Raw genomic sequence first — 23687 nt, 5'->3', positions numbered from 1 at the left:
TGCTTTTAGTTAAAACAGCTCAAACATTCATTTTTGTCTGGGACCTTGTCTGTGAAACCAGGGGTTAGTCGACTAAAACTTGACTAAATAAAAACAAGACAAGGTTGACTAAATATGATAAAATAAAAAGTACATTTGACACAGGACTAAGACTAAATTTCAAAATAGCTGACAAAATTAGAAAAAAAGAAAATTCTCATCTGAAATTTGGCAGTTTATGTTGGGAGGTGTGAGTTTGAATCTGGCTCATTTGCTATCAAATCAAACAATTTTGACTCCCGTTTTCCCTTTTCTTTTTTTTTTCAGTACTGGACTTCCCTAAAGAACTTTCAGAAATGTTTGACCCTAAAGGTGAGGACCTGTTTAACATGCTTGAGATTTGCAGATCATTGTTGACGTTTATCACATTCTACTGCTAATGTGCTTGACTGAACCAGTGAAGTAACACAAGGAAGAACCTTTTCATATTTGACATGTTTCCTTCTTCCTCCATACAGAAATTATGAGTACAGATTTGCTTGAGGAGCTGATGTCATCAGAAGGTAAAGCCGATCATGAGTCAGCCCACCTGTACCTAGTCTATTACTAAACATGAAATGGAAGTTTGAATGTTTGTGTACATAAATCAAATGTCACATGAACTATGTATTATATCATGTTTATATAATCAATAAAACTAATTTAAATTTGACCATCAGCTGAAATGATATCCCGTTTTAGATGCTAATATAAATAGACTCAGTGATATCATGATGTGTGCGATGACAAATAAAATGAGCAACAGTTTGACACTGCTTCATATGGTTACATAAAGACGGCCACAGTATCACTCTTCTTCTCTTTCTCTCTCATAGTTTTCTCTCCGCTCCTCCGTCTATCCCCTCCTCCGGGTGACCATGACTACATCTATAACTTGGATGAGACGGAGGGCCTTTGTGACCTTTTTGATGTTCCCATTGCCAACCTTTGACCTCCAAACACACCGTACAACGAGAGTAGTGTACTTAAAAGAACTTTCTTTTTTTTTTAAGCCCTTTTCAAAGGAGGAAAAAAGAAAGCGTGGCTCTGTGTCAGATCCATATGTATGATAAGCTGATTCTGTGTGTATATAAAGCTTTTTTTATATGTGTATATTTACTCCAACCCCAAAGTGGCAGACTGAAAATGAACTTTCCCTTCGAAATTCAACTGCTCCGATCTGATGAAGATATCAGACATCCACGGAAACCATTTTTGTTAATCAGTTAGTCCCAAACTCCTTATAAGGCTGTTGTTTTTATACTATTTTTGTATAGACGCGTGTTTATCAGACAATAGACAAAATTCACCAGCAATGGTTGATGGTTCAAAGAAAATACCAGCTGGATGTGTCTTTTTAAATGGTCTTCCTGTTCTAAAATGGCACGTTTTATCACAGCGCGTTTACTGATCAGGACGCAACGAGTACACAGGTTATTCATGAAAAAGTGTATTGCTTCCATAATTTTGCTTTTGAAGAATGCATAAAGTTTAAAGCGCTTCAACCAATAAGAAAGAAGTTTGTTCTCATCTTACAGGAAATACCAGCTCTCAGAAACAATGTGGAAGTTATTAAGTTACACTACTAACTGAAGAGGCAGCGATCATAGTGGGGAGATATTGTGTGAAATCTTTACAGTCTGGTGCTACAAAAGCAAAAATATATTTATCATAGCGTAGATCCTCAGAAAAAGTGAAGGAACACTCTTAGTGTTGGATGAACCATTCCTGCTTTGTCTATTTCAGGTGTGTATTGTTAATACTTTGTGTCTTACTCACAATATGGCTAGCTACAGTGTTGGCATATGATTTTAACCTTGTTTAATGAAATGACTGCTGTGAACAGGTCACGCATAAAGCCCTGTACAAATGTTAAATTAGATGCCAATTGCTATTTTTGTATTTTAAAAAAGTCCCTCCTGTGTTTTCAGTCCATTTGTTCTTAACCCGTTTATATATGTGTATAGATACTTTTGAAAGCAAGTGATGTCTTTATCATGTCTGTATATGAGAATAACTGTCTAAAGAAGGATGTGGGTTTATGGGGGAAGTATAGAGAAAGTCACAATTTGACAAATGGAGTATCAACATGCTGTGTAATGAGTCCGAACAGAATGTCATTATGTGGGTTCCTCACGGTGTTGGTACTAATGGCTGGCCCCACAAAAAAAATTAAAAATAATCTTGTTTTTTTTAATGTTCCTACCTGCTAAATAATATTTTTATGCTTGTACACAGTAAGCATTTACCATTTATTTTTGTATCGATAGATTTCCAACTGATCTGTTTTTCAGTAGATGAATAGTACGCAAGTTTCCTCTATCTCCACATTGCACTTTAAAACAGTTTATCGCGCAGGTAACTTCCAGCCCTATGCATTGAATGGGTTGGGGGACTCAGTTTTACAATATCTAGGGAATTTGAGCAGTTTTCAAATCCTCACTGTGTCATTGCAAAATACCGGAATCCTTGTTCTTTACTGGAATTGTCACCCCCATGAAATAAAAGACCTTTTTGTATTTGTGATGCTCTTTAATTTGTCTGATTTTATGGTATTTGCTTCCCCTTTTTCTTTCACTTAATTCCTTATGAGTCTGTCATGCTGCTTCTAGGTGCTTGAGTCATATCCTGCAGATCCAGGCATTTCTGTTCAAGTTTCACTTGAATAGGCCTATTGTAGTGTAGTGGTTAAAAAATTGGGTTGGTTACATAGTTTGAATGCTTGAATCCCTCAAGGATTGATCCAAAGGTATTTCCCAATCTGCTTTGATAAAAGTACCAACCTATACGCAATACTATGTTAATACAGAAAAATGAAAAGAAAAGGCATAATTATGGCACAGGAAAAAGCCATTTTGGGTGTCTGAAACCATTGTGGACATTATTGAGTGCACTTATTCAATCTCAAATTCAATTCCACTACTAGAACTGTGTTCTAGAAATAAATTTGATATTGATATGAGGGTAGGCAAGCATTGATTCAGAGGCATGAGGTACTGGAAGTATTACATACAACAATGCATTGACATTTACTTTTTACACTTGAGTACTTTTAAAAACGAGGACTTCTGTACTTAAACTAAAGTAAAATCGGTCTTTACAACTTTTACTTGTAACGGAGTAATATTTGACCAGTAGTGTCTGTACTTTCACTCAAGTAAGGAAGTTGTGTAACTTTGTCCACCTCTGATTACAGTGTTGGATAAGTTACACTAAAAAAAGTAATTAATTACTACTAATCACATCTTAAAGATTATACTGTACTAATTACTCTCTTGGAAAAGTATTGGATTAATTATTACTAATTGCTTTCTACATTCTATATCAACCTCGCCCAGATGAACAATAGCCTACAAGGATAGACATGAAACTGCTCTTTTAATTCTTTCAAATAATGAACATAAAATTGCATTAATTATTCTTGAACTGACCAAAGGGAGAAAGTTGCATTTAAAACATAGATTTTAACATTAGACATTATATTTAGATTTTAAATCGATTGTTTCATATAAAATTATTCTATAGTCTATTAATGCAACTACATCAGGAGTAACTTAATAAATCACAGAAACATTTAGAGTAATCCCTTACTTAACTTTTTTTTATTAAATTACATGAATTAAAGTACAGTTATTAATTAGGCTACTTAAGCGTGCATTACACCCAACACTAGGTTAATTATAACTGGAGTGTTTCAGTTCAGTGTAAAGTTTCTGGTCTCCACTCTCAGTCCTTGAAAGAAAATCCCATCAACTTTTTTTGGAGAGCCGAGTGTCCGCTCCCTCCTCCAGGGGGCGGGAGGGACACTATTCAACCCGGAACTGTGAATGTGGTCAATTAGAACTCTCCGAAAACTTTCAACGAAATGTAACACCCAATCTATCGAAAAGAAATCAAATCACTGTCGCCGTGTTTCGCGCGACCAAAGCGCAAATGTTTACCCGCTTCGCTACTCCACTTTCTCGCAGAGTGTGATTTTTCCTCTCTCTCCCGCTTCCAACAGGTAAGACGAAACAAAATAACTTTTGTTCGAAACACTTTGGTTGCTACTTCTCTCTAACGTTAAACAAATTAAAACGGAGTTAAACTTGTAAATGTAAATTCATATTTTCGTTTTGTACTGGAATCTGAACTATTGTTCTGAATAGAACAACAAAGCTTCTGTTTATACTTCAAGACTGCGTTATATACCGTTTAAATGTAAATGCACTGTCGGGTTTTATGCAAAAAAAGTTTAAATTATATGTAAATGTCTCCCTATACATCCTTTATACCAGACGTCTAGTTATTACTGGACAATATGCACAGCCAAGCGCACGAAATCTTCAAACATGTGACTAATAATCTTTCTAGAACTTTTGGATTTGCTGAAGAAGGGTGTGATTGAGAAAATTAAAATCAAACCTGGCAGAAAAAGTGTGTGTGTGGTGTTGGTGGTCTGTCAAAGGGGGGCATGGATGAAATTCCAGGCAGCCTGAATTCCTCCATACACTCCCACTGGAGATCGGGCTGTATTAGACATGCTCATGCTTCACAGGGCAAGGATCAGTTGGGAATGCTGTCAGCAGACCCTAAAGTAGTCGATGTAGCCCGTTTTGACCATTTCTTTCTTGTTGCAGCCATTTCTCAACCCCAAAAATAGCGTCGGGAGGGCTGTGCTGTCACAACTTCTCTCTGAGCGTGCTGAGGCATGCTGGGAATGGAGTCTGGGAAACACAAACATTCGGACTCAGCAGTTCTTATCCGAAGCCTAGACGGAAGGCCTTGTCTTAAAAGTAGTTTAATCCGCTTGAAAGAGCTCATTAATGTGTGGAGGCTGGCTCTCAGTCATGTGGTTTAGATTAGTATCAAACTGAGTTAAAGGGATAGTTTACCTGAAAATGAAAATTCTGTCGTCATTTAACTGTTACTCACCCTCAAGTTGTTCCAAACCTGTATGAATTTATTTGTTATGTGGAACACAAAAGAAGATATTTAGATTTTTGAGGAATGTCGGTAACCAAACACTTGTGGGGCACCATAGACTTCCATAGTATTTATTTTTTCCCCCCATACTATGGAAGTCAATGGGGTCCATCAACTGTTTGGTTACCGACATTCTTCAAAATAAAGCAGCCGTGTGCATGTTCTTCTCAGCCTTAGATGGCACTTTCACGGGCCGCCCACAGTCTGTTCACTGACTACCGGATGCATATTACATGCAAAAATAGAAAGACCTGGTTGAAATCACAAGCATCATACTGATTGGCTGGCTTTAAAGGGTTAGGTCTAGTTCACCACAAAATGATTATTTTTTTTGATAATTTCCTTATTCGTCTCATGTTGTTCCAAACCTTTATGACTTTAAAAAACTTTAAAAGTGATTTTGAAAAATATCTCTGTTGTTTGGCCATACAATAAAAATCATTGTTTTTTTTGGACCCCATTGACTTTCATTAGATTGACAGTAACAGTTGAAACATTCTTCTAAATATGCTTTTGTGTTCCACAGAAGAAAGTTGTACAGGTTTGGAACAACATGAGGGTGTGTAAATGATCGCAAAATTTTCATTTTTGTCTTTAAGGGATAGTTCACCCAAAAATGGAAATTTTGTCATATTTGCTCACTCCCAAGTTGTTCCAAACCTGTATGGATTTCTCTCTTCTGCTGAACACAAAAGCAGATATTTTGAAGAATATGGTTATCCAAACAGTTGATGGACCCCATTGACTTCCATAGTACCCCCCCCCAACCCCTCCCCAAAATCTATGAAGTATGAGTTTGCAAGAATTTGCAAGGTTATAATTGACGTCAAATCCTTGAAAGATATTCAGTTATTCAGAGTTGTTGTTGTTTTTTTTTAAAGGCCAATCACACCAAGGATGAAAACTATGACAGTAGTTTAATAATTTTAGAATCTTTCTAATTCTATGAGAATAGTGAAGTCCACAACAATAAAAAAAAAATGAGATACTATTTTGCTTTAAAGAGCTTGAGTATTTAAAGTGGCAGACTTATAATAAATAAACAGAATATTATCGTACTTTTGTGTGAACACAAATACAGTTATCGTTCTTGGTGTGAAAACTGATCTGAAAACTGATTTCTTATCACAAAGTCTAAATAAGACTCTTGTAGGACGGTGTGTAAAACTATCTATGGTTGGCCATTTTATTTATTTTTTTTGTCTGAGTGGACATTTCTAGACCAGGGTTATCTGACTGCAAAGTGGACTAGACGTGATGCTGATAGTCAGAAATGTAGGAGTGACGTAAAAACGAGAGCACATACTAGTACACCTTTAATCCCAGTATGCCGAGTTAAAGTAATATACAGCACAACGCGAGAGACGCACAAGTTCTCCTTTAAAAGAGGAAGAACAGAAAACACAGTCAACCTGAAAATAGAATTAGTGACCTATTTAGCATCATAGTGACTGTACCCAGGGGCATTTTGGTTTTGAAATGTGTCAGTATACTTGTGTTAGGTTGGTACCGTTTCAAGTTTTACAGACGAATGGTATATGTTAAGTTACCATTAAACCACCCAGCACTACACAGAATGCGTGTGAATACTTGTACATTGTTTTTAGTGTTTATTACCTGTATTTCTCCCCCTTATCTCTCTTTCAGGATTGTAGACGCTCATCTCTCAAAATGCCGCAGCAAAAGGATATAGTAAAGATTGCCATTCAGATGCCGGGCGCATACCCGCAGCTCATTCAGCTAGACCAGGTGAGCCGCCACGCGCTTCCCCTCATAAAAGGGATGTTGACCAATGTGCATGCAAAAGTCCGAAACTCGTCGGTAGTCAGCATTTGAGGAATAACAGCACCGTTCATTCAGTGTCATACTGAAGTTCACACAGATAAATTACATAAAGACCAAGGGTTTTATCCAAATGAGGAAGTTTTATGTATACATACTGAGCATTTAATTTTGCAGTTTGCTTACAAGTGCAATATATGTATGTGTAAAGCGTTAAAAAAGCAAGTTGGAATTTGAATGCAGACATGATCACTATTTATTGTATCAGAATTATGACTCATTCTCACTCGTTACTCGTTAGAATTTATCTGAGTAATCAATACTAGATTAAAATGTATATTAAACTTGAGAAAAATATGGATATGTAACAGAAATATAAACATGTATGCATTACTAAGTTCTGAAGGAAGCCTATATATAGCCTATAAATAATATATTATTAATTTATAAATTATTTCAGTCATTTATATTATGTGTATATATACTTTTCTTATTATAAAAGTTTCTTATAATAAAGACGCAAAATATCTTGTAACACATTTGTAACTGAAATTGGTTTGGTCTCTATGATCAAGGGCTTTCTGTTTCTTACAAATCATAACCAATTAGTTCATTCTCAATTGTTTGAATAAGCTATTATTGTCGTCTACCCGGTCGAAACATTGGGTGGACAAATGCTGAGCATATTCAGTATCTTCAGAGGCTTTGATCCCATTGTTTGGGACGTCCTAACAGAGTGCGTTATTGTCTTGAGGACCCAGCCATTGTCAGAGAGACTCTCCTTTGGGTTTTCTAAACCGTCAGATAACTAGTTTGAAATATGAATGAACCCGTTGTGTGACTCTGAGTGGTACTTAAGGATAAGAAAGAACCTCAAACCCTCAATGACCTTCCCTTCTGCACTTCCTCGCCATTCCCAGCGCTTCCACTCGCTGCCAGCCCGTTCACCACAAATTACAGGCCACCGATTGGTCTACCACCCAAACACTAAAATGTCTAATCGGTGAGCCACAGGAGCTGCCACAAATGATGAGATATTTCAGTTGTTGACTTTGGAGAAGTTTTGACTTTGTTTTAGTTGTAGTAACTTACTTCAACTTATTGTCAGTTAGTTGTCAAGGCACTGTTTCTTTAGTTTGTTTTTTAAGTTTACATTTTTCATCCAACGCTTTATTTCAGCTTAACAAAAACAATACGTTTAGTTAACACTACATTCATTCATTTCAATATCAAAAAGCCCAAATACCAAAATGTTTCGTTCAGAAATTAACAACATGCTTCAAATCATTGTATGTATGAATTGTGTTTTTAATATAAATTTTTTAATAAACTTTAGAGATCCAGACAAAAAAAGCATCACCTAATTGACCCTTGCTCACATTTTGTTTTACTACCTAGCGTACTGTAAATAAACATCATATTTCTATCTTGTTTCAGAAAAAGCCCCTCACTGCCGTCATAAAAGAGGTTTGCGAAAAGTAAGTCTGTGTTTTTGACTCCAGAGGTATTTGTGTGTTTTTCCATAGCCGAAATGTCCATGATGTATACCTGTTTTTGTAAAGGGTGTTGTACTATTTTTTTGTATTTTTTTTTTTTAGGTGGAATCTTCCGGGTCCTGACAACTATGCTCTCCAGTATGCAGATGGGGGCCAGACGTACATCACTGAGTCTGTAGGTCATTTCCATCATCTCCAGTCTGTGTGTGTGTGGACTTTAATCCGATGATGTCAGTTGCTCTGGTTACATATTTTTTGTTGATCTTGGGTGGGGTCAGACATGGACTTCATGTTGTGTTGGCTCTGTTTCTGTCTGTCTGTATTCTATGGATGTGACTCTGAGAGCTGATGATGCTGGGTTTTAATGTTCTCTTGTTCATTTGTATCATTGTGTGTGTGTGTGTGTGTGTGTGTGTGTGTGTGTGTGTGTGTGTGTGTGCGTGCGCATAAAGTGAGAGTGTGGAAACAGTGAATTCCCAGACAAGCTGAGGCAAAGGCTTGAATTCTGATTGTGCACGCAAACCAGCGAGCCTGTGCTGCGCTCCAATTGGGCTTTTGAACACCCTAATAAGTAGATTCCATCATAGAGCACCACAATAATGATGCAATACTATAGACAAAAACAACACATGATGTTTCCCCTGATATTTAATCTACACTGTACTTAAGACTTTCTTTCTTTCTGTAATTTTTTCTGTCTGTCTCTTTCTTTCTTTCATTTTCTTTCTTTCTTTCTTTCTTTCTTTCTTTCTTTCTTTCTTTCTTTCTTTCTTTCTTTCTTTCTTTCTTTCTTTCTTTCTTTCTTTCTTTCTTTCTTTCTTTCTTTCTTTCTGTCTGTCTGTCTGTCTGTCTGTCTGTCTGTCTGTCTGTCTTTCTTTCTTTCTTTCTTTCTGTCTTTCTTTCTTTCTTTCTTTCTTTTCTGTCTTTCTTTCTTTCTATCTATCATCTATCTCCATCTGTATCTCTTTCTCTTATCCTCCTGGGACCCAGGAATATACCTTTTCCACTGTAGTGGACATTATATTTTAATGAATTTCTCTGACACCATACATGTCACAGTTTTAAGTCTGGATGTCCTGTAAAGAGATATCAAATTTTCTACCAAATGGTTGGAGTTTTCACCAGGACAACTCCTCCTCCTTGGTCTTTAAAAATGACTGATATTAATTTAGGGATCAAATGTAGCACTCTTATGGAAATATAATAATATATTGTAATTATCATTTAAATCGGACTAATTTCCAAATTGTATTTCATAAATCAACATCTCAAGAAAACGTTATGGGGTTTCAAATCAAAATATGACTTTCTGTTACAGAACAGGACATTGATTTCATACATGTCCACTGTAGTGTATAGGGAAAGAAATTATGAATCAATATTCCTATGGAATATTAGATATTATTATTAAAATAAATAATAAATAATAATAAATAAACTACAATGTACAGATAAATTGTATTGAATGGGAAAACCCATTTATGGTAATTTTACTCACATAATGCATAAAGTAAAATGGTGTATCAATTCATTCTGTTATATCTTTCATAACATAGTTGAGAATATTTTTTATACAAAGTTTGGTTAAAGAAATCCTGAAACCTAAAAATTGATTGGTGAATGAAAAAAAGAATAATAATTTCATGTCATTTTATTTTTTAAACAACTGAGTCCTGGTGTCCACTACAGAGGACATATCATATGAATAAAATAAATTTTTTACCATTTGTTTCTTACGCTCTAAACAATGTGGTGACTACACATTGTGGTGACTCAAAAAAAAACTACACACATATGATATGTGCAAGTGATAATGAAGTCTAATAATAGCAGTATGACTTCCTGTACACTAACTGTTGACTGCTTTATGACTTTTGTTCTAGAACCGCCTGGACATCAAAAACGGCAGCATCCTGCATTTAACCAAAGCACCAGTGAGTGTCTTTGTGAGATTTTGACAGCGACAGTATTTAACTACCTCATTATATCTGTTCACTCAGGCTTTGTGTTAGAATCAAAATGTACACAACCATGTAATAGCCATGTTTGCTTGATGATTTATAACATTGTGTTTGTCAGGGCCGTCACGCTGAAGATCTGTATAAAGGCATTCAGTGTTCAGACTCCGGCGTGCGCTGTGACTCTCTGAAGCTGCTGGCCACCGTCTCCACCGACATCACGTTCGCCCAAGAGTTTATCAGTCGTGATGGACACTCCCTGCTCGTCAAGATAGTGGAGGACTCTCATGAGTCAGTTTCCTGCCTGTCTTTGCCCCATTTCTCCAGCTTAGAGTGTTTTATTGCGGCCCAATATAAAGATCAAACAGGTGAAAGTGTGATTTGTCTTTCTCCAGGGCTCCTCTGATAATGACACACACTCTCACTGCCTTCATGGAGCTCATGGATCATGGCATTGTGTCCTGGGAGAATCTGTCCAGTGTCTTTATCAAAAAGGTGCTAAGCTACTCTCTTCACATCCCTAATACAGTATGGACCCTGTAACAAACCATCCATCTGTTATTAGATGTCTTTATTACACAGCTTTCTAAATGCTGGATTCTGATTGGTCAGTTGTGGCATTCTGCAGGCACAATTTGTTATACTATACATTTTGTTCAATTTTTTTTTTTAAATGTTATGCCTTGTATTTATTAATATTTTTTTATTTTTTATTATTATTTATATACACTACCATTCAAAAGTTTGGGATAATAGTTTTGATATTTTGTATTTGATGTTTGTGATTTATTTGATAAATAATGAATTAAAAACAGTAATATCGCAAAATATTATTACAATTAAAAATAGCAGTTTTCTATTTTAATACATTTTCTAATTTAATTTATTTGTGTGAATTAAAGCTGAATTTTCAGCATCATTACTCCTGTCTTCAGACACATGATCCTTCAGAAATCATTCTAATATGCTGATTTGCTGCTCAAGAAACATTTATTATTATCAATGTTAAAAACTGTTGTGCTGCTAAATAACTCTGTGGGAACAGTGATACAAATTATTTATTTTTCGGATTCTTTGATGAATAGAAAGTTCAAAAGAACAGCATTTATTTGAAATAGAAATCTTCTGTAACATTATAAATGTATTTACTGTCACCGTCCCCAAACTATTGAACAGTAGTGTATTTATTAATGAATTGTTTTTTATATTTTAAATATTAAAATAATAATAATGATAATAAAACAAGTTATTATTGCAATGTATCTGTCATGTATACCGTTTCACCCTGTCATACATGTTCTGTGTTTATTTTGTGATAATAATGGCTTACTGTGAACATTATACAAGCCTCATACCAGATATCCTTTACAAAATGACGAAACTCATTGGTTACCTTCTCAGTTGTTACCTATTCAGTCATGTTTGTTTTTCAGATTGCCAGTTTTGTGAATGCGAAGGCGATGGACACGTCTATCCAGCAGGTGTCGCTGGCTATCCTGGAGAGCATGGTGCTCAGCAGCAGTAGTCTGTTCAATGAGGTCAAACTAGAAGTCACCCTCGAGAGACTCCTCTCCCATCTCCAGGTGTAAGTACAGAAGAGTGCCTGATTATTCGGCTGTTTTAGCTTACCTCAAGGGCATCCAAGATGTAGGTGTCTTTTTTTCCGCAGTAGTTTCAATTTTGATATTTTTAGGTCAAACCGTTCTTGTCTGTCAGTCATATAATGCAGGTCTATGGTCATTATCTCAAAGAGCATGCACAGAGTCCAAATTAAAACAATTCCCTGTCGTCCAAATTAAACAATTCCCCATCGTAAGTACACATTGATGGCCTAAGACACGAAACGAGAGGTTTGTGTGAGAAAACGAACAGTATTGATATCGTTTTTACCACTTATACACAGCCATGTCCGAGTGATCTGATCTGACGTGTGCGCAGACTGGTGCATAGATATATACACTAGATGTCGCCTTGTCTACGGCAGTTCATTGGAACGAATGTCTTTAAGGCGACATCTAGTGTGTATATATCTATGCACCAGTCTGCGTACACGTCAGATCAGATCACTTCGACATGTCTGCGTATAAGAGGTAAAAACGATATAAATACTGTTCGTTTTCTCACACAAACCGCTCGTTTCGTGTCTTGGGCCATCAATGTGTACTTACGATGGGGAATTGTTTAATTTGGACGATGGGGAATTGTTTTAATTTGGACTCTGTGCATGCTCTTTGAGACAGTGACCATCGACCTGCATTATATGACTGACAGACAAGAACGGTTTGACCTAAAAATATCAAAATTGAAACTACTGCGGAAAAAAAGACACCTACATCTTGGATGCCCTTGAGGTAAGCTAAAACATACCAAAAATTAATTTCAAAGTGAACTATCCCTTTAACACTAGTAACAAAGACTACCTCACCAAGCCTATTTTGAAAAAATTATATTTTTTTACATGGTGTACCTTTAAATCAGCGTTCTAACATTATTGATTCTCATTTTCCCTCCTTTTTTCTTTTTCTTTTGTCCAAATGCACTGTAGAACAAACCAGCAGCTGCAGACTAAGGCCATGGCTCTGCTGATGGCAATGCTGCAGGCGGGTAGAGAGGCAGACAGACAGGTGAGTTCTGTCTCTCTGATATATTGGTTTTGCTGACACTGTCTGTTGGGATTACAATAGTGCAAGCAAAATAAAGAACCTTTTTTAGTTATAGGACTATTATTGGTGACTTAAAAGCTATTTTGGATTAAGCTTTAGAATCACATGAATATTTTGTTTTATACATATATATATTAAAATAGAAAACAGCTATTTTAGATTATGATATTTCACAATATTACTGTTTTTACTGTATATTTGTGACCCTGGATCACAAAACCTGTCACAAGTAGCACGGGTATATGTAGCAATAGCCAACAATACATAGTAAGGGTCCAAATTATTATTTTTTTTCTTTTATGGCAAAAATCTTTTGGATATTAAGTAAAGATCATGTTCCATGAAGATATTTTGTAAATTTCCTACCGTAAATATATAAAACATTTATTTTGTGAGTGAATGCAGTGCAATCAGGAACATAAATGGACATCTTTAAAGATGATTTTCTTAATGTTTAGATTTTTTTGCACCCTCATATTCCAGAATAGTTGTATTTCTGCCAAATATTGTCCTATCCTAACAAACCATACATCAACGGAAAGCTTATTTATTCAGCTTTCATATAATGTATACATCTCAATTTCAAAAAATTTAACCATGTGGCTGGTTTTGTGGTCCAGGGTCACATTTGATCAAATAAATCTGCCTTGATGAGCACGTTAGACTTGCAAAAATCTTATGTAAAAAAAAAATCAATCGATCAGTAGTGTATGTTTTTGTGGCTGATGATAAAACATGGGCAGGTAGTTGATTTTTGGACTCTAGTTTAGAATCAGAAAATCAGAAAACTGACTCTGATTTTTGTAATAAACCTGGGATATGGCTTGTTTTGAATGGTTATTGCACTTTTAAAAAATGTTTCTGTTTTTTTTGTTTTTTTTTATGTTTCAGGAGCTCTTTGAATTCCTTGAGAAGAGGAACCTGCGACAGTATATACACAAGGTTAGAAAGTTTTGAAGCTCTCATCTATTCATATCATACTTCCTATTTTGTCCTGTTACAATAAACATTTTCCATTGCATCACAATCTGTACTTGACTTTATGTTGACATGTAAAGTGCCCGTTTATTTGAAAGGTTCTAATCTTGTTTTAAAGATCTCCTACAATTAGTTTTACATGCATCCAAGGTCAAAAACACTTTCATTTTCTCATAATATACAGCATATTGCAGCGTATCACCTCTTTTCTCACAGTGTCTGAAACAGTTCAATAAAAGATTTGGTCTCTCTAAAACCCCTCATTTCTGAGAACCTACTTCGCTCTGATTGGTCAGAGTCTTTTGTGATTGGTCTACTCTGCTCTGCTCTGATTGGCCAGATGGCCCAGTCTGTTGTGATTAGTTCACCACTTACAGCGCATGTCAGAAACTAAACACCCATTACCATATCTGAATTTAAGCTCTGGAGACTTCCTCAGCACTTGTTACACAGTGATACGAACATTAATGATAGGGTCTGTTTTACCTTATTAGTTCAAGCTCATGTCCTCATCCTTTAGAAGTGCATGCAAAGTGGATTTGCTTTACCCTCAACCTTAAACCTACCCATCCCCTCGCTGCCTGGAAGGCGCCGTTGGGGGCTTAAAACACCAAACACCGCATAAAACAGTGTCTTCTCGACATGTCAACATCACAACCAAACTCTTCCAGGCCTCAGCTACAACTACAGTGTTTGAGGGCGAGTCAAAGTAGACATTGTTCGTGGGAAGCCAATCAACATCATAGGCGCGCATTATGCAAATTTGTTACAAACCTGCATAGGTCCCTGCAGGAAGTAAGACTGGAATTACTGAGAGAATCGCTTCTTTCTTTTAGGAGACAATAACTCCATTTATAATGCACTTTGAACTTTGAAACTCTACAGACCTTTCACATTCACCCACAGCTATATTACACACTACATGAAAGGTAATTTCTGAAAAAGCATAATAGCAAATACGATGTAACAACTGTTTCTGTTTGCAGAACATCATCCACAGCTCTAGTTCAGTAGGAGATGAGATGGCCCACTACCTCTATGTGCTGCAGACGGTGCGTCTAAACCACCTGGAGCCCCGTATGAGGACGCCTCTGGACTCCTACAGCCAGGTTTACTTTCATTCTGCGTCTTCATTTGGTTTCTGAGTCGCTCAGTCACTTCTATTTCTCACACACACACATTTCTCCCATATCCTTCAGGAGCAGAGGGACATGCTCCACGGGCTGCGGCAGGCCGCGTTTGAGACAGAAAGCGAGAGCGGTCTGAGTAATGAACGTAGACGGTCGCTCTGCGCTAAAGAGTTTAAGAAGCTCGGCTTCTCTGTGAGTTTCCAACAAGTTGTAGAAGTGTGAATTCTGCACAACAAACCTCAAGGCCTAATTTAGAGTATGTTTCCTGTGATCTTTGTTTGTCAGAATAACAGTAATCCTGGTCAGGACTTGAGCCGGTGTCCTCCGGGTCTCCTGGCGTTGGACACCATGGCGTATTTCGCATCCCGTTACCCTGATGCTTACAGCAGGGTGAGTGAGCCCACATGGATATTTTGTTATATAATGCAAGACAAAGACTTTTTGAGGCCAGTATACATTACTATATCAGTATGCATAAGTCTCTGTTTCACTGTCTCAGTTTGTGCTGGAGAACAGCAGCAGAGAGGACAAGCACGAGTGTCCGTTTGCTCGCAGCAGCATCCAGCTCACGCTCATCTTGTGCGAGATCTTGCGCATCGGAGAGGCCCGTGAGTGAACTGACAGCTCTGGAGATGGTGGCAACGATCAGATGAACATTTTGTAACTTAGGCTATAAATATGTGTTTTTAAGGGCCAATACTTTTCATCTCTAGAAATTTTGTACACTGGACATTTTATGCAAGGCATATTTTCCGAGTACAAGAGTACAACTTTACTTCTGTACTTCTGACTGTACTTCTGTCCCATATAGCCAGGCTCATCAAGCCTGCATTTATTTGATCAAAAATACAGAAAAACAAACAAAAATATTGTAAAATATTATTACAATTTAAATAGTGCTGGGCAAAGATTATTCGCGATTAATCGCATCCAAAATAAAAGTTTGTGTTTGCATAATATATGTGTGTGTACTGTGTATAATTATTTTGTATATATAAATACACACATATGCATGTATATATTTAAGATTTTTTTATTTATATATAAATTATTTATATTTATATATAATATAAATTATGTATAAATACATATACAGTATATACATGCAAATATTTCTTAAATAAATACATGCATATGTGTGTATTTATATATACAAAATAATTATACACAGTACACACACATATATTATGCAAACACAAACTTTTATTTTGGATGCGATTAATCGCGATTAATCTTTGCCCAGCACTAAATTTAAACTAATGGTTTTCTATTTTAGTATACTTTAAATTATCATTTATTTCTGTGATGCAAAGCTGAATTTTCGTCAGCCATTACTTCAGTCTTCAGTGTCACATGATTCTTCAGAAATCATTCTAGTATATTGATGTGCTGATGATATGCTTATGTTGTTGTCATAAGTTGTCATATACTCATCTTTCTCACAGCCTCTGAGACCGGCTCAGACTATCACCCCATCTTCTTCGCTCAGGACCGACTGCTGGAGGAGCTTTTCTGCATTTGCATTCAGCTCCTCAACAAGACGTGGAAGGAGATGAGAGCCACGCAGGAGGACTTTGATAAGGTAGATCATCACGTTTACAATCTCTGTGCTTGTATTTCATTTCTCTTTCCTCTTTCATTTCATTGTATAAAAGTATTGGTATGCTGTTACTGAAACTAGTGTATTTTTACAGTATCCATAGCATTTGACTTTCTCTTTATTTTCCCACTTATAACATTTAGTTTCTTGCACCAAAGAATGTTGCACATTTGTTTTATAGGAGACTTGGAGCATTTTCCACCTTTTTTGCTACTGTACCTTGAAGACTTTGATATGTAAATAGCCTATTTTATGATTAATGTAATACTGTTGCTAACACTGTCATTTATCATGATGGGTCAAGTTTTTAAAAACTGAATATGTATAGATATACAGAGTGGACATTGTGTTAAATCTGAATAACCTCCTAATTACCTGTATTTTTGGCGCAGTTTCCAGAAAATATTAGGAAAGGAAAATTCTGCTTTCATGATATATTAAAGTCAACATGAAATTAAATTGGACCAAAATTACTTTTTAATACCTGTGTGATTTTCGTTTTATAAAAGTAAGTTGACTGAAAGTAAGTTGAAATTTAAGTACTAAAGTTACTAAAATTAAAATAGTAACTAAATTGAAGCTAAATATTTTTATTTAAAACTAAATATTTAAAATGACAAAAACATAAATTTACGGAAAACTTACACTAAAATGAAAACGGCAAATATAAGAATTAAAGCTCATTCAAAACGTTAATAAATATTATAATGGTATATAAATAATACTAAAATGATACTGCTTTTTTTGTACACTTTCATCTTTTGGGTCCTCAAAAGAGGCTCCATTTCACAATCCAATCAATTCCTGTTGGATAAAATAAATGTCCCCTATCCGTCCGTCCGTCCGTCCATCTGTCCGTCACTGTTTCATGTTAACTTTAAAGATCCAAACAAGTCATGAGAAAACTAGTGCATTTTTAAGGTTTATTGTTATTGCCTATCATTTTAAGATTAAAGTGTATTCTTGAAAGCTTTATAATTTGTCACGGAGTCACTATAGATGTATCTGAGAAGTGACCAGCTGCAGCAGTGATTTATAGTTTACAGAACAAACGGATATTGATCGGTTCATCTGGATGCGTCTGAGAAAAGTCAGGCTGGTGGAATGACAAGCATGCTGCTCCTAGACCGAAGAGACAGACTCCTTCTTTAAGTGCCTTTGTGTACATCAACATTCCCTAAATCGCTACGTCTCCTTTTCTGATGTTAAAGAAAGCCCCCAACTATTCAGCGGTGCAACAAAACAGACCTCCGTTTAATAAACGCTTTCAGGCCGTAAACCTCGTGACCCTCGTGACCTTTGGGATGGAGAGAGTGTCCAGCTGACCGGCCTGTCTTTTGTTTTCACTGACCGTCGCCCCCGCCACACCGACCTCATGGGCAGAGACTTTATAAAGGGGTATTAGAAGAACAAAAAGAATCCCGCTCCCTAGCAGAAATACAGATCAACAGTAAACCACATCACAAAAATAGCTTAGTTTTAATGTCTAAATTGTGTTTTCAATTCATAACCCGGCCTATTTTTCTCTGTGCTGTATGTTTTTTTGGGGGGGAATTAATGTTCAGAAACAAGTGGCTCATATTTAACAATTCAACAGTTTTCTTGATGTCAGACATGAGAAAAGTAGCCAAAGTTAAGCTGTTATTTTGCCTCTAAGAGGAAGTTACTCAACACCGTGTGTGTTTTCTCATCAAACTTACTCAATTCACTGCTTTTCCCCCCTATCTGCACACCCTGACTGTGCTGTTTCTCTTTAACGCCAGTTAATTGTTGCTGGCATAGTGCTATGAACGTTTGTGTGTGTGTTTTAAAGGGATGTGTATGAGTTTAATGGGGTGCATCTAGAGGGAGGGACCATACAGTCTCTCTAACACATACACACACCCAAACACCTACACACACACAGTGTCACTTTGGTTGTGAAGGGATCACAGCTGCTGCTTTCACCAAGGCTGAGGTAGGATGAGTGTTTTGTCTCTGTGTTGTAGGACTATTGACAGAATAAACATTTTCTTCTTTTATTTCAATAACCAAGATATTGACGAAGATGTAAGTGATGTGAGGTGCTATCAGTATGCTCTGCATATATGTATGAGTTGTAATGTTGTTTATAATATTTAACTCTATTGCATTGTTGATGACAAGCCCGTATTCTTTACATTGTAAGCATGTTATGCATATTAGATGGAAATGAAATGGTTAATAGTGAAGGGATAACCTTTTCTGGCATTTTTCAGCACTTAGAAAAGACCTCAGAAACTTGGTATAAAAATTGATAAGTAAACTAACTTATATTAAACCATTTAGTCATACTTTTTTTTTTTTTTTTTTACGTGCACAAAATTTCTGAAATGAAATAAACTCCTATTATACAATATTTATTTAAAATTCAGCAAAAATGTGACATAAGAAGGAACAATAATAATAAAAATAATCATGTTATTCGACCAAGCGGGCGGTATTATTTGTCGAGTCACTAAGACAGATATATAACGATAATATAATTTTCAGTCACATACACTACTGTTCAAAAGTTTGAGAGAATTGTATTCAGAAAGAACGCATTGATCAAACGTGACAGTAAAGACATTTTTATTGTTAGAAAAGATCTTTATTTTCAAATAAAAGCTGTTCTTTGATCTTTCTATATTTATTAAAGAATGTATCAGTTTCCACAAAAATATGAAGCAGCACAGCTGTTTTCAACATTGGTAATAATAAGAAATGTTTCTTGAGCAGCACATTGGAATGATTACTGAAGGATCATGTGACACTGGAGTAATGATGCTGAAAATTCAGGAATGAGTTACTTTTTAAAATGATTGAATTTGTAATGTTCTTATTAAAAGTGCTGTGTTGGGCTGATTTGTGAGATTGTTGTTGTTTTTACCAGAAGGGGGCAGCAAATCCCACAATCTGATATTTTAAATTCAGTCATTTGCAGGACCAGAGATGATCAGTTGTATTTTTAATTTTTTTTTACATATTCTGCTAAATACATTTGACCAAATCTGCAGAATTAGACATGCAGTAACATACAAATACTTCAAATTAATTGATTGCCATTTTCCAAAACATCAGTAGGCCTACTTGAATAATACACTGACACTTTTTTAATAGTGTTTTGTATCTCTCAGGACCATAACATGTAAAAGATGTTAACATTTACCTCAGAGTCTAAAGTGAGCAGTGTTGTCGTCGGCTAACGTTCCCTCTCTTCCGGTTGAGCGAGCGTGTCATTGCAGTTCTGTCTGTGTCACAGCAGGACGCTCTCTTCAAGAGAGACCCATATTTTCATTGTCCGTTTCTCCTCCCCTGCTGTTTTATTTGAGTTTCCCCCCATCTCCATTCTATTTTTCTTGACCTGAACCCCAGAGACATGTTGTTCAGGGGTGAGCGAGGCCAAGCAGCCAGTGTTTATTGGAGGAGATGGACACACTGTGGGACTTTTTCAGTCAATCACACACATTGCAAATATAATATCAGATTTTTAAAATGATCCCGTTTTCTCTCGTTCTTTGTCTAAAGGTGATGCAGGTTGTCCGGGAGCAGATCACCAGGACTCTGTTCACTAAACCCACGTCTCTGGAGCTCTTCAAGAATAAGGTGAACGCATTGAACTACAGTGAGATTCTCAAACTCAGACAGACGGAGAGACTCCACCAGGAGGAGACGCTCGCTCCACCTGTGCTGTAAGTAGAGATTGGAGAAACCAAGCTTTTGATTCACTGCGCTGAAGTGCTCAAGGGCAGATGCAGGTCAAAACAGATGAAGAGCTTTTAGGAAGAGCTTTGTTAATCATCCAATAAAAGACTATTAACTATTAACTTAACAAATGTGTCATTAAAAATGTGTATATAGACAATATAGACACTGATTCAACTGTGTCAAAACAGTTATGACATGATATAAAGCCTCTTTTGCTGAAGATTTGGCAGTTTGATATAGATGTTTCTGCCACAGAGTGAAAAAAAGGAAGACCCTTTTTCTCACAATTATCACAATTCAGATTTTTTTTCTTCAGAATTGCGGGATTTAAGTGAGAATTGTGAGATAAAATGTACCATAAACTTTATATTTTGTATTCCGTTGCAAAAAAAGTGAAATTGCGAAATTTTAAAAATAGATTAAAAAAAAAAATAGGTAAATTCGCAATTTCAGATTTAACTTGTAGATGTAAACTTGCAATTATGGGTTTATACCGTGCTATTTTGATGTATAACCTCACAATTGTGAGGGGGAAAAAGGCTCAATTAATTTTGTTTTACTTTTGTTATAAGCTAAATAAGCTTTCATAGATGCGCTCTCCGAATCACTGGTTCGAAACAAATGATTCGCAGAAGTTATGAAACATTTATGATGTTTTCTCGCTGTCTTTGCATCCAGTGAGCTGAAGGAACGTCTGAAGCCGGAGCTTCTGGAACTCATCAGACAGCAGAGACTAAACCGTCTGTGTCTTGGGACGCTCTTCAGGAAGATCAGCAGCCGGCGGAGGCAAGGTGAGACGCCAGGATCCTCTGAGGAAGACATCAGAAAAATATTATTAGGTCCTTCAGTCTGAAGTCATTTTTCATTGTTTTGTTTTTGTTTTCAGACAAGCTGTGGTATTGTCGTCTCTCTCCTAATCACAAAGTCCTGCACTACGGAGATGTGGACGAGGAGACGGAAACGCCCTCCATCGAGGCTCTTCAGGAAAAGAGTAAGTGCACTTGAGTCCAACTCCTCTAGAATGAGCATGTTCACAAGACTCTTTTTGAGTTTATGACCTCTGACCTCTTTGTCAATAAAATTCACTTCATTTCTATGTCACCTCAGTTCCTGTCGCAGATATCAAAAGTGTGGTGACTGGAAAAGACTGTCCTCATATGAAGGAGAACAAGGGAAAACAAACCAAGGTATGATGCTAATGTTCATCAGTGGCTTCTATTCAATGTTCAATATTCAAATAAATATGAATTTAGGCATCACAACATTATACAGGATGAAAAATGAGAAAAACTGTTTTATTACATTAAAGATGTATTTTAAGTGAATGTTAGATGACGGTAAAGATAATGTAAATGTAAAAATAAAATGTATAATATCGACTGATAAAATCTCAAATATTATTTGTTAACCAGTATATTACAGATATATTGTGCATCCCTGAAATCGACCTTATTAATGTTCTTAATGCACATTCTGAACGGTAAAACTGTAATTCCTGTGTTGTTTGGTTTCGCAGGAGGTGTTGGACTTGGCTTTCAGCATCACGTATGACGTTGAGGAGTACAGCTTGAATTTCATCGCCTCTTCCAGAACAGATGTGAGTTTAAATGTGTTTTTCCACTACTGAACTGCTGGAAGTTATTAACTCAGTTCAACTGGTATGAAATGAATTGACTTTAGTTGGGGGTAAAAACGAGTATTATTTGTCCTGTTTTTGTCATACAGTTCTGTCTGTGGACGGACGGGCTTAACGTGCTTCTGGGGAAAGAGATGAGCAGCGAGAGCATGCGCAGTGAACTAGAGATTCTCCTTTCTATGGAAATCAAGCTCCGCCTCCTGGACCTGGAAAACGTCCCGATCCCAGAAACGGCCCCGCCAATCCCCAAACCGCCCAGCAACTTCAACTTCTGCTACGACTTCAGCCAAGCTGAACAATAACACGAGACCCATAAGCGTGCAGTCAGCGGCGGTTACTGCATTGCCAAAAACGGGAAACAACTTGAGGCTGAAAATGGCCACTTGGTGGCAGCAGAGATGCAGGTTCTCAGATTGGGAGACATTGAATTCAAATTTCAGGGCTTGATATGAAAAAGCACTTTGAACAATCATAGTGAGGTTGCAGAGCGTGTTTGTCTGTGGTGCTGTGCTATAATATAAGTGCCTGCGGTGAATATGATAGTCATGCATTGAGTATTTTTTTACATTTTGTATCTAACGTGCCTTTTTAGACCGGTTCGAAATTCTTAACGCACACTTTTTGCCTCCTTTTTTTCCCCTTTTACATTGTTAGTTTCTACCAAAATTATACTAAAAGGCATTAAATTACATTGAGCAGCTTATTAGGGAGGGAAAAAAGATGAAAATATGTATGTTATAAAAAGTCAGTGCTTAATGTTGACTTCCTTCATAATGGCCTTGGGACTCAATATGGTACTCAAATGGTACGATGTTAATATAGAGCTTTTAAAACAATCGCAGATTAGGAGTTCATCATGGAAAAATATCCATTGCTTCATCATTGATGTGCTTGGAAAATGTCATGTTTCTGTTCCTTTGTAAATTGTAGGTACATATGCAGATACGCACAATGTGAAACTCATTTATACTGATGCATGGCATTATTGCTGTATGTTTGTTTTCATACAGGTTGCATTATTAGGTACACATAAAAGGTCAGTGTGCTGGATTAAAGCGGTGACAGATTGTTTCCGACAGGATTTGGTACTGAAGTGGGATTAAGCTGGTTTGTGTGTTGTTAGAGGAGTAGTTTGACCAACCGTGCTTTGAAAACACTGCATGAGTATATTGGCGTGATTTGATACTTTCGGCCATGTCACATAATCATGTTTTGAACTTCCACTTGATGTACATAACCTCACATTGTATTTTTGGTTCATCTTCTCCTTTTTCCCATCAGTTCAAAATACAGTTATCACTGTAGGATTTTACATCAGTATTTTGTGTGGGAGATAATCATGTTTCCGTTTTAAAAGATTTAGCATTTTATCAGGGGCCATATTTCAAGCACTTCTTTGTATGTTCAATTTAAAATAGATTTGAGATCAAAAATATATAATTCAAATAATCTGTGGGTTCTTTGTATAATGCATTAATCGAGCTGATGACTATAATTTGTGGGAAAGCATGCAAGATTTGCTATAAACACTTGTGTAATCCACTGATTTTGTGTTCTTTTTCTGTGGTAGTCACAAATCTAATGTCATTGATCTAGCAAAAAAACAATCCATTTACTGTATTTGCTGTTTTGTATAAAGCTTTCCTTGTTGAACTTCTGGTATTGTGTAACAATCTTGATCAATGATGTGGCCGTATTAATTCAAGATTTGTTTATTCTTTGTATGGAATAAAAGAATATAAATTATCATAAA

General features: G+C 36.4%; 2 protein-coding genes across 3 annotated transcripts in view; both read left to right on the top strand.

The window, feature by feature from the left end:
• The window catches only part of e2f4 (E2F transcription factor 4), a 7458-nt gene extending 4916 nt beyond the window's left edge, over positions 1–2542 (top strand). Inside the window, exons 8-10 of the mRNA XM_082159376.1 lie at positions 307–351; positions 498–542; positions 855–2542. Coding sequence (XP_082015502.1) covers positions 307–351; positions 498–542; positions 855–970 — 206 coding nt within the window. The 3' untranslated portion in view covers positions 971–2542. The remainder of the gene's footprint in view (positions 1–306; positions 352–497; positions 543–854) is intronic.
• elmo3 (engulfment and cell motility 3) lies at positions 1628–23687 on the top strand. 2 transcript variants are annotated; one of them, XM_082159371.1, is made up of 21 exons: positions 1628–1764; positions 6631–6732; positions 8203–8243; positions 8364–8436; positions 10145–10195; positions 10341–10510; positions 10615–10714; positions 11653–11804; positions 12765–12843; positions 13774–13824; positions 14847–14969; positions 15060–15182; positions 15276–15380; positions 15490–15598; positions 16436–16572; positions 20119–20282; positions 20977–21089; positions 21185–21289; positions 21406–21485; positions 21815–21895; positions 22024–23687. In XM_082159371.1, exons 2-21 carry the CDS (start codon positions 6655–6657, stop codon positions 22234–22236), a joined length of 2148 nt encoding a protein of 715 aa, XP_082015497.1. In that variant the 5' UTR covers positions 1628–1764; positions 6631–6654; the 3' UTR covers positions 22237–23687. The 2 variants fall into 2 exon arrangements, with proteins under 2 accessions (XP_082015497.1, XP_082015496.1); XM_082159370.1 differs by lacking the exon at positions 1628–1764 and adding an exon at positions 3794–4021.

Source organism: Leuciscus leuciscus (genome assembly GCF_965113295.1).
Source record: "Leuciscus leuciscus genome assembly, chromosome: 25".
NCBI classification, from domain to species: Eukaryota; Metazoa; Chordata; class Actinopteri; order Cypriniformes; family Leuciscidae; genus Leuciscus; species Leuciscus leuciscus.
The sequence above is the reverse complement of the archived record's forward strand: the minus strand, read 5'-3'. Positions and strand labels throughout refer to the sequence as shown.